General features: G+C 40.7%; 1 protein-coding gene across 1 annotated transcript in view; it reads right to left on the reverse strand.

Annotated features, from left to right (window-relative positions):
* Positions 1-16,643, reverse strand: part of IGSF22 (immunoglobulin superfamily member 22) — a 46,198-nt gene that overhangs the window by 18,938 nt on the left and 10,617 nt on the right. The window contains exons 5-15 of the mRNA XM_015819620.1: positions 15,432-15,531; positions 14,862-14,901; positions 13,311-13,482; positions 10,995-11,108; positions 9,098-9,260; positions 8,107-8,379; positions 5,444-5,728; positions 4,895-5,019; positions 4,547-4,688; positions 1,679-1,975; positions 229-531 (exon numbers count right to left, since the gene is read on the reverse strand). Of these exons, the coding sequence (XP_015675106.1) occupies positions 229-531; positions 1,679-1,975; positions 4,547-4,688; positions 4,895-5,019; positions 5,444-5,728; positions 8,107-8,379; positions 9,098-9,260; positions 10,995-11,108; positions 13,311-13,482; positions 14,862-14,901; positions 15,432-15,531 (2,014 nt within the window). The remainder of the gene's footprint in view (positions 1-228; positions 532-1,678; positions 1,976-4,546; positions 4,689-4,894; positions 5,020-5,443; positions 5,729-8,106; positions 8,380-9,097; positions 9,261-10,994; positions 11,109-13,310; positions 13,483-14,861; positions 14,902-15,431; positions 15,532-16,643) is intronic.

The following is a 16,643-nucleotide window of genomic DNA, read 5'->3' on the forward strand; positions in this document are numbered from 1 at the left end:
CTGAAAGGAAAAGCCTTTCAGCACATGAGAAGTATTCTTTCTCAAGAAATGTGGTGATTAGATTTGAACTATTAAAGACAACTGTATACACTGAATCCCTTTTTGAGTATCCTCACCTGGCCTTAATCATAAATAAATGACCCCAATTACAGTAAAATTTTGATGGACCTCAAATGCCATTATTCAGCCCATATGAATGGATTGGCTCAGCATCAAAGGGATGCTTACCAATTGGATTCCCAGCAAAAACTTCCTCTGTTTCTAGTGGTTCACTTGCGCCTTCAGAATTTACAGCCAGGATTCGGAACTGGTAGGCTTTCCCTTCTTCCACCTTATCCGCGGCAAACGTGGTAAGCTTGCTTTCAATTTCCCCAACTTTGATCCAGGATTTTTTCCCAACTATTCGCCGTTCAATGATAAAGTGAGTCACTTGCTTGCCCCCATTGTCTTTTGGGGCCTTCCATTTCATTTTGATACACTTCCCTGATTTCTCCAAGAATTCCACTTTTCCTTGGGGTGGTTTCGGTTTGTCTGAAACACAAAGATATCGGTGGTCAAGAAATGAAATGATCATTGGAATAGCTTAGCCTCATGTTCTGGGACTCCCATTGATGATGAGGCTTGCCTAATCTGCCTTAACTTCAACACATATAAACTCATTTGGTCACAGATCGGTTTTAAAATTGGGATACAGCCTGTTCCTGAACACTTGATCTCCTCCAGACTCTGCTGCTAATACTTGCTCTGGATTTAATATACTAACATCCTCTTTCTAAAAATTCATTTTACAGCATTAAGAAGTCATTGTGTTTTGGGTTTGGTCCTTTTCTATTTCTGGTTACTGTCCATCCATTCCGGTTTTCCTCAAACAATTGCACTCAAATGCATTATAATCAGCAACTATAATTCTCAGCCACTGCAGCCACACAGTCAGCATTACTTCCAAAAAAGAATTGCATAAAATCACCTATTTCTTTCCTACATAGAGAGCACCTGGGCATTCTGGCAGGGGTATCTGGAGGCAAGATGGCAGAAGCAGTGCCCCTTTTATATTTGGAATATATTTTGGAATTGGGTATGGCTAGTTTAGGGAAAAGGAGGACTAGGAGTGACATGATAGTAGTGTTCCAATATTTGAGGGGCTGCCACAAAGAAAGGAGGGGGTCAACCTATTTTTCAAAGCACCAGAAGGCAGGATAAGAAACAATGGATGGAAACTAAGCAAGGAGAGAAGCAACCTAGAACTAAGGAGAAATTTCCTAACAGTGAGAATAATTAACCAGTGGAAACAGCTTGCCTTCAGAAGTGGAGGCTTTTGAGAAGAGACTGGTCAGGCACTTGTCTGGAATGGTAATAGGGTCTCCTGCTTGAACAGGGGTTTGGACTACAAGACCTCCAAGGTCCCTTCCAACTCTATTATTCTGTTATATGTGCCTATGATATCAAGGTTTGTACAAAAGGGATGGGGCTTCAATTCTGGCATCAGTTAACCTGCTAGCCTGCCTGTTTTGACCTCCAACCTATGTCACCTCGGAATCCTGGATTTAATTTTAGAGTCACAGATCTATTTAAATATTTCCAAGATTGTGATAAGTTAGTAAATTAAAATATTTTTTTTAAAAAAGCACTTTTGATGGTTCACTAATACTTTATACATGAGTTATCACCCTAAACTTACCAACAACATTAAGGAATAATTGGGCACTGGCTGATCCACAGTCACTTTTCAGCTTCAACATGATGCTTCCAGTGTCTTCTCTCATGCATTTTGTTATGGTGAGCATAGCCTGGTCATGGGATCTTTCCATGGTGACCTTCTCTTCTTCAGTCACCTCAATCCCATCTTTAAACCAGGTGACTTTGGGCAAAGGCTTGCCCTTGAATGGTATGTTAATGAAAGCTGTCTGTCCTGCTTTCACGGTCACTGGGTGGGCAGCCAAAGTTTCCAGGAGGGAGGGGTCAATAAATGGTGGGTCTTAAGAGAAGAAAATTGGGGAAAAAATAGATCAGAAGGTGGCTATCAGGCTTTTGGAAACATCTACCGTTCAGTCTTCACCAGTGACAATGATAGACTTTGCAGTACAGGTAGTCCTCAACTTAATGACCAAAATTGAGCCCAATATTTCAATTGCTAAGCAAGACAGTTCTTAAGGGAATTTTGCCATATTTTACGACCTTCCTTGCCACAGTTGTTAAGTGAATCACTGCAGTTGTTAAGTTAGCAACATGGTTGTTAAGTGAATCCGGCTTCCCCATTAACTTGGCTTGTCAGAAGGCCGCAAAGGGACATGCCCAGTTTCCAAGTGTTCAAATTTGGATCACAAATTTGGACTACTGCAACGCTCTCTACATGGGGCTCCCCTTGAGGAGCACTCGGAGGCTCCAGTTAGTCCAAAATGCGGCCGCGCGGGCGGTGTTGGGAGGGACTCGTCGCTCCCATATAACACCGCTGCTGCGCGAGCTGCATTGGCTGCCGGTGGCTTTCCGGGTGCGCTTCAAGGTGCTGACCATCATCTTTAAAGCGCTCCATGGCATCGGACCTGGATATCTTCGAGACTGCCTCCTGCCGCAGATTACCTCCCATCGGCCAGTACGCTCCCACAGAGTGGGTCTCCTCAGGGTGCCGTCAGCCAGACAGTGCCGGCTGGCGACCCCAAGGGGGAGGGCCTTCTCNCCCTGAGTCCGCAAGGAGAAGGGCGGGATATAAATATAATAAACATAAACAAATATAATAATAAACATAAGTATGAAAAATGGTCATAAGTCACTTTTTTCAGTGCTGTTGTAATTTTGAACCATTGCTAAACAAATGGTTGTGACTGCCTGTAATAGCATTCCTGAGTTAAAATTAAGATCTTTTGAGGAAAACAAAATTATAATACCTACAAAAGTGAGGTCTGAGTGATTTCAACTGCTTTATACTTCACACGCAGTCGATCAAATGAGTCATGGAAGTCATTTCACTTACTAACAGGCCTTTTAATGTGACAAAAGAGCTATTTATTTATTGATGGAGTTATACATTACATTAAGCATAATAGTTCTATTTGACTTTGGTGTTCTGTAATTTTAGAGGTTTTTCTTATTATGGCTTGTCATCTAGCATATTGTGCAAACCCAAGTGGTCTGATTTATTCAACAAAGAATGTTTAAAATATGGTTTAGTATGTTGTATGACTCAATGTTGCATGATATAATGTTCAACCGGAAATTGTATGAATATCAACAATTAGGCATGGACTCAGCATCTCAAGCAGAATTGTTCTTATTGCATGTCCCATTTTAAGAGTCTAAACTTAGGTATTTAACAGTCAAATTATTTTCTATATTCCATATTATAATAACTGTACTTAGCAAAAACTTTCTGATCAAGAATATTTCATAAAAATCTGATACTAAAAGCAAGAGGTGAGTTCAGCCTACTAGAATCCTATATTTAAATATGCACAATTGCATTTTATATTAATAGATTTCTTTTTTACTTTGCTTGGACAAGATTATAGTTTTCTTTAGTATAGACCATGCATTAGTAGCTCCGTTTGAGGCCCGGTTTATTGCCAAGTTTTAGAATTTTAGTACTCACATTGCCATCTTTATTATCACTTGAATGCTTCAATGAATATATTTTAGCTGCTGGTTCATTTTTTGAGTGCCAGCTGATTGGCGAGTGACATGGGGAAATGGGGATTGAAGTGGCAAGTAGCCTGGGGTCTGCCCATCTGAATGGTAGTGGAGTGAGACAGAGAGCAGTTTCTACCCTGCTGACTGAGGAATTCTGGGAGTTGAAGTCCACAAGTCATAAAAGGGCCAAGGTTGCAGACACCTGCTGTAGACTGACTGTAAATACAGTGAAGCCATGCTGGATCACTTGGTGGACTTCTCGGCAACACCAGTGATCCATGGTCCACAGTTTGAAAAATGTTCTTCAAAATGGTCAGTTCCCAGATTAGTACAGTACAAGCCATCCAAAATTCATACAATATATGCATCTTCTAATTAGGGATTACTGCTTTTGTAAAATGCTTAGATTTTTATTTTTTGAACTGGGCAGCACAAAAACATTTGTAATAGACAAACAATCTAGAATATACTACATGTGTTAAGAAAAGATAAAGAAGATGTTTGGAAAATATGAATGGAAGTCAAAGTTGTCTAAGCCCACTTCTTAATAAGAATTCCACAAATAAGGCCAATTGATTTCACAGTAAAATTTCACACAGTGTGGAGTTTCTCTTGATTTGGTTCATGCATAATGATAACCCAAGACTTTTTTATTCATGGTCTATTGAATAAACCATAGGTGCCTGGCTTCATACCACAGGCTAAGCAAAACACATACTACTCAGGACACATGAATACAATTTTGTATTATTCTGCATCAAATAGCATTTTGGTAACTACACCGACCCAGGTGGATATCTACCATGCTTTTGTAATGGAAGCCCAAGAAGACATGGAGAAATAAGTGGCTAAAGAAAAGGACTAGCAGAATTCTAGAGTAAAACCAGAATTACTGTACAACCCCAGAGCAGCAAGAATCCCATACCTGCAATGCTGACGTTGGCCTCACTTTCTGCCCCTTTTGCTCTGAAAGTATACTTCCCTTCATATTCCTCGCTCATCTTGTCAATGATCAATTTGTGCACAGCTCCTTGCTTGACAATCTGGATTCCTCTCATATCTGTGATCTGCAGAAAGATTTTTTTTAAAAATACATGTCTCAAAATCTAATCAGAAACAGGAACCTCTGCATGACTATTAGGCTCAGGTCTCCGTGGGACATATTCAAGCATCCTAATTTAGCATGATGCCCATTATCCCATAAGAGTCCTCAGTTGAGCCCTGAGATATGAATATTATGGTTCTAGGAAGCTCAGGTTTCTTCACCACTTACCTCTTTGCCATCCTTCAGCCACACCCCTTCCACTCTCTCATCATTCAGGACAACACAGAGCTCTGCTGGGTCTCCTGTAGCTGCTTGGACATCTGATAAACCACTCTTGACTGTAGCAAATCTTTCTGAGGATTGGAGGAGGAGAGAAATTAGAAGGCCAAACATGCATTTAAGAATGAGATAAGCATGGGAAAGAGTAACTCTCACTAAGCTAGTGCAAATTAATTGAGAGAAAGCTATTGGACCTGGTGTGTCTCCATACCACTTCCGGTATGTCAGGCAGCAGTCTTCCAGGATGTTAGAGTGCAGTGAAGTATTTAAAAGCATTGAGCCCAGAGTTAGATCAAGATGTTGAATTTTTTATGCAGACAAGAACATGGGATATAGCTGGGTATTCCTGAATCAACTGGAGTCATCTGTGACTTGAGACTGAAAGTTGCCCTCTGCCACATCAACTTTCTTGTCATTCTCTTCCACTCAAAACTTATTACTCATAAACAAAGGCTGCTAACAAAGCACACAGCATCCTCTCAAGCTAGACCCTCTTACCTTCCACAGTTACATTGCAATTGCTGTAGTATTCTGTAGGGTCACTTTCTTGCGTGGCAATTACCATATATTCTCCTGAGTCATTTAGTTCAGCATCATCTATGATCAATTCTGCCATCTTTCCTTCACGGGTCATAGCAAATTTGGAGGATTTTTCAATCACCTTCCCATTCTTCATCCATTTCAGCTTCACATCTTTACTAGTCAGCTCACATTCCAGGCAAGCTTTACCTCTCTCCTTGACTCGGACGTTCTTCAGGTTTCTGATAAACTTAATTGGTGTTCCTTAAGAGAGAGAAGACAGATGTTGGCTGCATATGATACAATGCTATGCAAATCATCTATGGGAATCAAGATTGGTAGCTACAAGCAGCATGTTGATGTGCAGCAAAGTAAGAAATGGAAAGGTGCCCAAGGCTTGGAAATGGGGAAGCAATTTATGAAAATGTGCAATCTTAAAATGGTCTTATTGCCCCAAAATACTATTGCTTTCTGTAAAAAATCAAAAGCATACATGTAATCTTTTATCTAGCCTTAGGGCATCTCCATATTCATTCAGAAAACACGGGCGGTTTTTGTAGCAAAAAGAATATACAAATATCTCTGAATGGCACAGTAGTTAATAAGGTCTCCCTAACTGTACTCTATATTTGTGGCTGTATGCGTCTGTCTAAAATTTTTGTGTGTGCCGCGGGAAACAATAGTGCAAATGTAGCAATCATGCTTAAGAATTAAAATGTGTAACTACTCTTTAGAACAAGCTTTAGAACAGTTCTGGCATTAGAATGCTGAGCATACTTTTGCTTAGGATTGTTGCTGGACTCTCTTTGAAAACTCTAGACCATGGGTCTTCAAACCTGGCCCTTTTATGACTTGTGGACTTCAATTCCCAGAATTCCTCAGCCAGGCACACTGAGGAATTCTGGGAGTTGAAGTCCACAAGTCATAAAAGGGCCAAGTTTGAAAACCTCTGCTCTAATGGAAAGCAATAAAACCTGTCATCGCTGGATGGCACAATTGCTTGGATCCACATGAATTAGCAGTTTGGAACAGGACAGTGTTTCAGATGGAGTTGAATCCTGAACTACAATCTCTTTAGAAAGAGATTATTATACATCCAAGTCACTCCAGTTGGGCTGTCCAATTGAGATCTTCTCACAAGGTTGCCTCTGAACTGAGAACAAGCCTGTCAACTACTAAATCCCCTCTAGTTTTGGGTGACTGTGAATGGATGGAAACTAATCAAGGAGAGACGCAACCTAGAACTAAGGAGAAATTTCCTGACAGTTAGAACAATTAATCAGTGGAACCACCTGCCTCCAGAAGCTGTGAATGATCCAACACTGGAAGTGTTTAACAAGAGACTGGACAACCATTTGTCTGAAATGGTATAGGGTTTCCTGCCTGAGCAGGAGGTTGGACTATAGATGACCTCCAACTCTGTTATTCTATTTCAGGCATGTGAAACTCACAACATCACGTGACATCGCTTGACGTATCGGGACTTTTCCCCCATTGCCGGCAATGGGGTGGGCATGGTTTCGGTGTGACGTATCCGGCCCGCAGACTGGCAGTTTGACATGCCTGTTATTCTATTCTATTCTATTCTATTCTATTCTATTCTATTCTATTCTATTCTATTCTATTCTATTCTATTCCACTCCACTCCATTCCATTCCATTCCATTCTATTCTATTCTAAAGCGTTCTCCAATGATAATCTTTTTCTCTGAACTCCATATACCCCCTTATTATGTGGAGCTATGGAAAATGAAACCATGTTGAAAAACAGATCATCTCGAAATCAGTCTTTTGATGGATGCTGCATTTTACAGCATTAAAATGAAGAGTCATCAGGCGAAAAGCAATTCTATTGCCCACTGAAGTTCATAAAATATGATTTACACAAATTATCTTATTTTCCCATCTCCCACCGTGCTTTTGTTTCTCTGTTATACCTTACCTCTGAATACGCTGTATTACACAACAAATTCTTCTAGATATTCAATGTTCCATTCTCATTGTCATGTGATTTAATTAGTAATACAGATAGTCCTCAACGTACAACCACAATTGAGCCCAAAATTTCTACTGCTAAGTGAAACATTTGTGAAGTGAGTTTTGCCCTGTTTTGCCCTTTCTTGCCACTTTTGTTAAGTGAATCACTGCAGTTGTTAAATTAGTAACACAATTGTTAAGTGAATCTGGTTTCTCCATTGACCGTGCTTGTCAGAGGGCCACAAAAGGGGATCAGATGACCCTGGGACACTGCAACTGTCACAAATACGAGTCAGTTGCCAAGCATCTGAAGTATGATCATGTGACCACGGGGATCCTGCAACGATCGTAGGTGTGAAAAACGGTCATAGGTCACTTTTTTCCCTGCTGCTGTAACTTCAAACAGTCACTAAATGAACTGTTGTAAGTCGAGGAATACCTGTAGTTGGTAAAGCCAAAGATTAATCTGCTATTTAAAATTAAAGATTCATCTGCTAATTAGTTCCAAACTTGAGGTAAAAATAGGAACAAGTGAGTTATCAGAAAAAGAAGACAAAGTATCCTCTTTTTACCTTCAGTTCCGTACTAAATAGCATCCCTTTTAAAGCATCAGTTGCTTGCCTGAAACTCAGGCAATAGGAAATAGTTAATCCCAGCATCTCTTACTCTGAATGAAAAGCTCCGTTTCTGTCAACAGGCCTTCAGTTTCAAAGCTGACCTTTCCCATGTCACTCGGGCGGGCATCTTTAATTTTCAGAGTGTGAGTCAAGCCATCTTCGGAGGTGATGATCTCATACTTGTCATCCCGCTTCAGCTCTTTTCCATTCAGTTTCCATACAAAGTTGGAGATCTTTTTGGAAAGGCGGATCTCAAGCACAGCGCTTTGCCTTTCGTTTACTTTCATGGGTTGCAGGTCTGTCAAAAACACTAGGGGCTCGTCTGCCAAAAGAAGATAAAACTCACAATGAAGGCCACTAGTCATGTTGATGCTGATTGATGGAGAACTTTTAAAAACACAGACCAGAGCATCAATTTCCGTCTTTCAGTTCTGCGTATAGGTAGTCCTCGACATACGAACACAACTGAGCCCAAAAGGTCTGCCATAGTTGTTAAGTGGATCACTGCACTTGTTAAGTTAGTAACACGGTTGTTAAGTGAATCTGGCTTCCCCATTGACTTTGATTGTCACAAGTTCGCAAAAGGTGATCACAGAACCCCAGGACACCACAACCATCATAAATATGAGTCTGTTGCCAAGCATCTGAATTTTGATCAGGTGACTATGGGGATGTTGCAAGGGTTGTGTGAAAAATTCTAAAATTTCCATTGTAACTTTGAATGGTCACTGAATGAATTATTGTAAGTCAAGGACTACCTGTATTTCTGCAGCAGGACTGGACAACATGTGCCTAGCCTGGGAGCTACATGTTCCCCACTCCAACCTTCCCTTCTCCTGACATTTTTTACTTCTCCCAGAGCTTGTGAAGTTTATCTAGACTGTCAAAATTCAAAAGCTTGTGATGTTCGGTGTAACATGTTTCCTTTTTAAGAAAAAATATTAAACTCTCTAGTAGATTTGTGATGTCCCTGATGACAAACCCCAAACTTTCCATGACCTTTCATTATCCTCATATTAAATGAAAGATATGAAACTTACCGATTACACGCAAATTTGCAGAGAGAACTTTATCGCCTACAACAAAAGAGTAGACACCTATGTCACGTTCATTGACGTTAAAGACGTGGAGCAAAAACTTAGTGCCTATCTGTTTTGCATCATATTTTCCTAAAGAATATTGAAGACGCAGGGGTTCTTGACCCTAGAAAGAAGAAAATGTGGTGTTTTTGAAAGGTTGAGTAAACACATGGCAAACATTTGTTATTAAAACAAGAAAGAGGGCTTTGTAAGATAGCTACATCGATCTCTGTCATCTTTATTGTCTCTACCCCACCTGATTAATCATCTTCTTTTATGATTGGCACCCCCATGTATGAAATAAATTCATAAAACAATACTTGTTTGAGTTCTTATCAAGAATGTTCTGTCTTATTAAGGCTATCATGTCTCATTGAGCAATGACAACTTTCAGGTAAAAATTGCACATTCAGTAACTGGCTCCAAAGTAAGTAAAATTCAAATTTCCAAACAGTGAACATTTATTCGAAAATTAATGCATGGATTCAGCTGGACATTTCATAAAGCAATAATTACTTTAGAGGTATATCATAGCTAATACAGTCTGCAAAGCAGGTAAAATGAAAAAAAAAATCCAGGGCACTTTCCTCTGGGCATGCATTACAAAAAGGCAATGAGGTAGCTCAGCGGTTAATGCTGGGCCTGTCGGTTGGAAAGCCGGCAGCCCAGGTTCAAGACCCAAGCGCTATGTGATGGGGTGAGTCCCCGTCCTCCCCTCAGCTCCTGCCAACCTAGCAGTTCAAAAGCATGTAAATGTGAGTAGATAAATAGGTACCAGCACTCCATGACATCATGCTGGACACATGACTACAGAAATGTCTTCGGACAGCACTTGACTCAATGGCCTTGAAACGGAGATGAGCACTGCCCCCTACAGTCAGCAATGACTAGCGGAGTAAAATCTGCAGGGACTCCTTTATCTTATGCATTACATTGCAACTAATCCTCCTGCTTCGCCCCATCTTTTCATAGAATATAAATTTTCTTGCTCTTGACTTTAACTGCCTTGCAGAAGTATTTTCTCATCAAGGTGGCTTTAAACCACAAGCTGGACAATCCAAAGCCCATATTTGGCCCTTGGCTGTATCACCTACTGCCTATAAGATGCAGCTGTGTCCACTGGTTGCATATTTATCTGTTCAGGCTAAAGTGTGTTTATATAAATTATTGATAGAGCCATCCATCTCGTGGCAATGACTCTGGGTAGTTTACAAGAATTCAAAACATCACAAACCTACAAAGTCATGATGCTCCAATTAAACAATACCTCCTGGATAAAACCACATCAACATCGCCAAGATTTGCTTGGTCCAAATGCCTGGAAGAACAGCCATGTTTTCAGGGCGTTATGAAGCGCTAACAGGCTCAAGAGGTAGGGAGAGACTGAACGTAGCGGGGAGATACTTGACTCAGTCCCTTCATTGATCTTACTTAGTATTGTTGCTCCTTAACAACAATTAGTTGTGGAGAAAGCAGTGATTGATAGCATTGTTGCTAGGCCAGAAAGCCTTATCCCTTATTCTCAGAAATGAGGTTTTGTTTTCTATCTTAGCAAATTTGCTTAAGCTGAATGTCGTCCATTGGTCTTCATAACAGACTCACAGAAACCTGGAAAGAGATGCTGGGACACAATGGGATAAGGCTTTCTGACCTGCAGTAATTGTGAAAGTGTATGTATGATGGATGGAATATTGTGCTACTTGTCAAGATAGATGCAACTTCTAACCCACAATCAAGCATCAGATTCAGTTCCCGGAATGGAAGAGATGGCTCATCTTGCTGTAGACAAAACCTACAGAGCCCTCTGCTCTCAGCCACCAACTTTCATTTCAGCTACAATAAAGAAAAATTCAGCTACTTTTAGCCACATCATCTTCATATTGGCATCCCTGAGTTCCAGAATACAATCAAAGATCGCTGTAGAGTCCACTTTAGCAGAAATATCTTCTAAGGGTTTTAGAATCTTTATATTCTGAAACATAAAAAGAGATCAATCTTTAGCTATTTTTTAATATTTATTTTTAACCTTATTTATTGTTCCATTTACTTATTGCAACTTGTGTAATACTCATGATGGATATATGGATTTGACCATAAGTCTCTTGATCCTGTGACCCAATATTTTTCTTTTAATCTATTTCCAATACTACTTGTAATGCTGCTGCATTGTTAAGCCTCTGGCCACAAAAGGAACAGCGGAATTTACTCTCTCTGTGTGTGTTTGTGTTTTGTTGTATATATAACAGAGAATCAGTAGCTAATAATCTTTCAGCATCTTCAAGCTAACAAATATATTCTGGCAGAAGTTTCATACATATCTTTTGTATTGTTGCACTATTTGTTGTGTATTAAACTCTTTGGACTGCTTTTGGAGTATCAAATTCCAAATCAAATTTCCTTTATATCACATAAGAGCCATGGTGGCGCAGTGGTTAGAATGCAGAACTGCAGGCTACTTCTGCTGACTGCTGGCTGCCAGCAGTTTGGCAGTTCGATTCGCATCAGCTCAAGGTTGACTTAGCCTTCCATCCTTCCAAGTCTGGTAAAATGAGGACCCAGATTGTTGGGGGCAATATGCTGACTCTGTAAACCACTTATAGAGGGCTGTAAAGCACTATGAAGCAGTATATAACTCTAAGTGCTATTGCTGTTGCTACTTGATTATTTTGATAACTTAATTATAGCATTGCTATTTTACTTGCATCCCTGTTGGTGGCTTTTTATTTTTGTTATATAAAGTTGGTCTTTGACCAAAATAAAGCTTTATTTACTTGTTTTGTTTTAATAACAATGTTAATGATGCCATTATGGAAACTTGGTGGGATGAAACCCACAAATGGAACACACAGCTACAGGGATTTAAATTATTTAAAAGAAACAGACCAAATAAAAGAGGAGGTGGGGTTGCTCTCTCTATAAGAAATAGACAATGATGAAAACTGTCTCGAATGCATTTGGGTCAATATAAAGGGGGAGGGATGACATTGTCATAGGTGTATACAGTGCTTTTTTTGTAAAAAAAAAAAAAAAAGGTGCCAGAACTCACACACGTCATACAACTCGCCTTGCCTACCCTACAAGATTCCATCCAAAAAAGGTGCCGGAACTCCGTTCTGGGCATTCTATGACAAAAAAAGCCCTGGGTGTATACTATAGGCCAGTGATGGCGAACCTTTTAGAGACCGAGTGCCCAAACTGCAACCCAAAACCACTTATGTATCGCCGGGTGCCGGGTGGGCATGGCCTGCTGGGTGGGCGTGGCTACAGTGGTCATGGCAGATGGCAGATGAGTGGGCGTGGCCAGGGTGGGCATGGCCAGCTCGATGTTGCTCCTGGGGAAGGACGCCTGTGGGGGCTGGGCAGGGTTGGGGGAGATCCAGGGGGTCTCTGGTGGGTGGAGCAGTGGGCAGGAGGCTCGTCCTGCAGGGTGAGGTGAGGCAAGGTGAGGCGAGGCAGGGTGGGGTGCCATTGTCACAGGGGAAGGCGAGGCAGGGGCCAGGGCGGCTTCTGCCTGACATCATTGGCCCCCTCACACAGAGGGCACATGGGTGCTGGGATGCCTCCGGCCACATGGGACCTTGGCAAATTAGCCGGCGGCTGGTTGAAGAGGACGGTTGCCATCTCTGGGGCATGGTGCACGTGCCCACAGAGAGGGCTCTGAGTGCCGCCTCTGGCACGCGTGCCATAGGTTTGCCACCACTGCTATAGGCCACCTAACTAAACAGAGGAAATAGATGAACTTTTTGCTAGTCAGCTAACTAAGGTATGTAGGAAGCCCATCACAATAGTAATGGGAGACTTTAATTACCCTGACATCAACTGAGACAAACTCTGCACCGAGTGGAAGATCAAACTTCACACTCAGAAGGTTGAGAGTTCAATCCTAGGTAGTGACAGATGTTTCTCTATCTGGGCGCAAAGAGAAAATATCTGCTGTGAACTCCGCATAGCTGTCAGGAAGGGCACCCGGCCAGTAAATGCTCAGTTCCATTCAGTCTCCCCAACCCCACTCCGATGAAAGGGATTACAGGGTCAGGGGGAAAAAAATCATTTCCCCATAGCAGACAGACAGCATCTATATCCTTTTAAAAGAAAATTATTGCCCAACATTTAAATTATGACACACATGTAAGGCAACCCAAGCATCCAAGGTATGGATGGATAAATGACTGACCTCAACTTCTTTTTTCTTCATCTCCTTCAGCTTTTTAAGAAGTCCTCGAAAATCGGTGAAACCATGTTCCATGCAGACCTTCTCAAAGTCTTTCTTAGGCACCAAGGCGAGAATCTCCAGCATTTCCTTTTCATCAGTCACTTTTTTCACCTTCTTTGGAGTGGGAAGCCCCCTAGATACAGACAGACAAGATCAATGAACTGGTCATAAAAACTACAGCTCTCTGAATTCTTATGTGGAACCCCTTCTTCTCCCTTGCCTCTGGCCAAAGCTACAATTCCATCTTTAGCTATAGGAGGCGAGAATGGAAAGCCATTAATAATTTCGTCAAGAACTTTGACTACAAACATCTACCGAATTACAATATTATTCTCTACATTATTTTGATGCTACCTACTAAAATATCATGGAAAGCCTCTTGAGGCAACCTGGTTCATGAAATTTGGTGAAAAGCTCTTATGTATGACCCACCTCTGTATCAGCACTTGGGTAATCTCAAAAAGCTAAGCCTGGTAGGATGGGTTAGTTCCTGAATGGGACATCCCAGGGCTACAGATGGCATTAGAAGTCCTTTTCCAGCACACAAAGGCTCTTCCTGCCATTTTAAACAATTCTAATCAGTTTCCTCTTCCCTGATTATATTCAGAACCGCATAGAAGGGTTCCTTGAGACAGTAAGAATGGACCCCACTAGACTAAATTGGGCAAAAGAAGCCTTGCCTGCCCCAGTACTCTGACTTTAGAAACTGTCTGAGAGAAATTCAGTTGGCTCCCAAAAGTCTTTTCAAGACTTAGTTGGTTGCCCAGGCAATCTAAGTTGAGTTGATTACCTTTGCTTGCATTTTTACCATAGAGTTGGCATATTGTTTGTTTGTTTGTTTGTTAGGTACTCTTACAGTTTTCTTGGTAAGATCTTGGAAGTGTTTTTTATCTTGCCTGCTTCCGAGGGCTGAGAGAAGTGACTGGCCTATCTGGTTTCCAGCCACCTGCCTTAACCAGTACACCAAACTGTGTTTCTTTCCCTTAGTTACCTCTTCATTTTATATATGTGTTACTATTTACTATTTAGGATGAAAGGAGGCTCAATATATAATAAGCTTTTTGGGAACAGCTCAACTTTGCCCATCTCTCTGGGACCCAGGGGATTGTAGTATCCCAGGGGATTGATGTTTTTATTCTCCAGAGAACTAGGGAAAATCCCTTCTGAGATGCTTTCTCTACTCCCATTCCTTCTGTGGGCTGAGATATCTCTTCTCTTACTGTTGTGTTGGCTGTCGGTCTCCCAAGGTTATTCTCAATCCCATTACATCTGGGCAAATGAGAAAATTGGTGCAAACTGATAGGGGTTTTTCAGGAGACATAAGGAAATACGTTGGATGCTACAAATCTGGATGTTCAGGTTTGGTAAGTAACTGAATATAGGAAAGAGAAAGAGAGCCAGATGGCCTCAACCTTATCCGCTTTTCCCCCATTGGGACTGAAGACTTTTCTGTGATCCTGTCGGATATGACTGTTTTGTTTGGCTAAAGGTAAGAGACGGAAAGCATCTCACCTTTTTTTCAGCATTTTTTTTAAATCCATCTTTTCTTGGCCTTTAAGAAAATCATGAAAAAAGAGAAAGAGATTAGTCCAGGCAGCCAAAAGTATAAGACAGGGTTTCTCAATCTTACCAACTTTAACACATGTGGACCTCAACTCCCAGAATTTCACAGCCAACATGCTGAATGAATGATATTAGCTGGGGAATTCTGGGAGTTGAAGTCTACACATCTTAGAGTTGACAAGGTGTAGGGAAGCACGATGTAGATGCTTTGGATATCTCATGGCAGTCTTTCATTACCCAACACCTCCCAGATACTTTGGGATTGCTACTTCCAGAATTTTCAGCCAGCATAAATTGAAGGGAGTATCAATTCCAGCACATCTAGAATTGGTTAAGTTGCAGAGAGAGGAGTTGTTGCATAATTATGGGCCAGAGATGTGTGGTACTTATTATTGCCCCCATTTATTATACATTGTCCCCGGAGCATCTAGAATCTAGATCCTTTATTCAAGGAAAAGCTACAGGGATTATTCTATTTTCAAAATGGGATATTATTTTTCTTTCCAGCTTCTTGTTTACCTTCAGTTATAACCAGGGACACTGTATAGATAATGTCAGCATGCGTGTTGGAAACGATACACTTGTAAAGATCAGCATCAGCACCTGTGAGATTTTTTATCTGCAATGAAAAAGCAACACAGATCAAAATGAAAGTACCCTTATTGTTCTGGAGTCAAATGGGGCATAGTCTGTAGCACTTAGAGCAGGGATCCTCAACCTTGGCAACTTTAAGATTTGTGGACTTCAATTCCCAGAATTCCTCAGCCAGCAATTCTGGGAATTGAAGTCCACAAGTCTTAAAGTTGCCAAGGTTGACGACCCCTGACTTAGAGAGTGGACATATTTCAATTTAACAAAGGAGAATTTAAAGAAAGTTTTAATAAGATGATAGAAAGAAGGCGTTTTTTTTCCTTTGTAGAAAACAGGAGTGAACATGCAAGAATGTTTTGTAAGACCACATCTGAAATTATAGAGACAAAGAGAGGAACCTTAATTAGGAAAATGGGATGAAGTTCACAATTGGACTTCTATCCTTTATCCATACTTTGTTTCATTAAAAAATATTTGGGCATTTGCTGTGTGGATTTTTTTTTTCCTCTGACCTAGAGAGAAAGAGAGCTGAACAAACGCAATTCTGAAGGAAAGCTACAGAGTAAAGATTTCAGTCTTGAGAAGAAAGAGCGAGAGAATATTGGAATATTCCGTACAAGGAAGAATATAGTGTTTGATCCAAAATGTTGCAGAATTTATAAAAATAAAACCAGAAATGAAATAAAAGATAACGAAGACTCTAAAGCAGTGTTTTCAAACTTAATAAGTTTAAGGTGTATGGACTTCAACTCCCAAAATTCCACAGCAAGCAAGAAGTCTACACATCTTAAAGCTGTCCATTCAAATTGGGCAGTTATAATAAATTTAAATAATAAATAAATAATATGAAATGGAATGTTTCTCTTTAAATAAAGTGTTCCGTTTAATATGACACGAACACTTTCCATATCCCAGGTGGTTTTTTTTTTTTCATATTTAATATAATAATAGTAAAGTTGGAAGGGACCTTGAAGATCATCTAGTCCAACCCCCTGCTCAGGCAGGAAACCCTATACCATTTCGGACAAATGGCTGTCCAGTCTCTTCTTAAAAACTTCCAGTGTTGGAGCATTCACCGCTTCTGGAGGCAGGTTGTTCCACTGGTTAATTGTTCTCACTGTCAGGAAGTTTCTCCTTAGT

Source organism: Protobothrops mucrosquamatus, unplaced genomic scaffold, assembly GCF_001527695.2.
Source record: "Protobothrops mucrosquamatus isolate PMUCROS unplaced genomic scaffold, P.Mucros_1.0 scaffold959, whole genome shotgun sequence".
NCBI classification, from domain to species: domain Eukaryota; kingdom Metazoa; phylum Chordata; class Lepidosauria; order Squamata; family Viperidae; genus Protobothrops; species Protobothrops mucrosquamatus.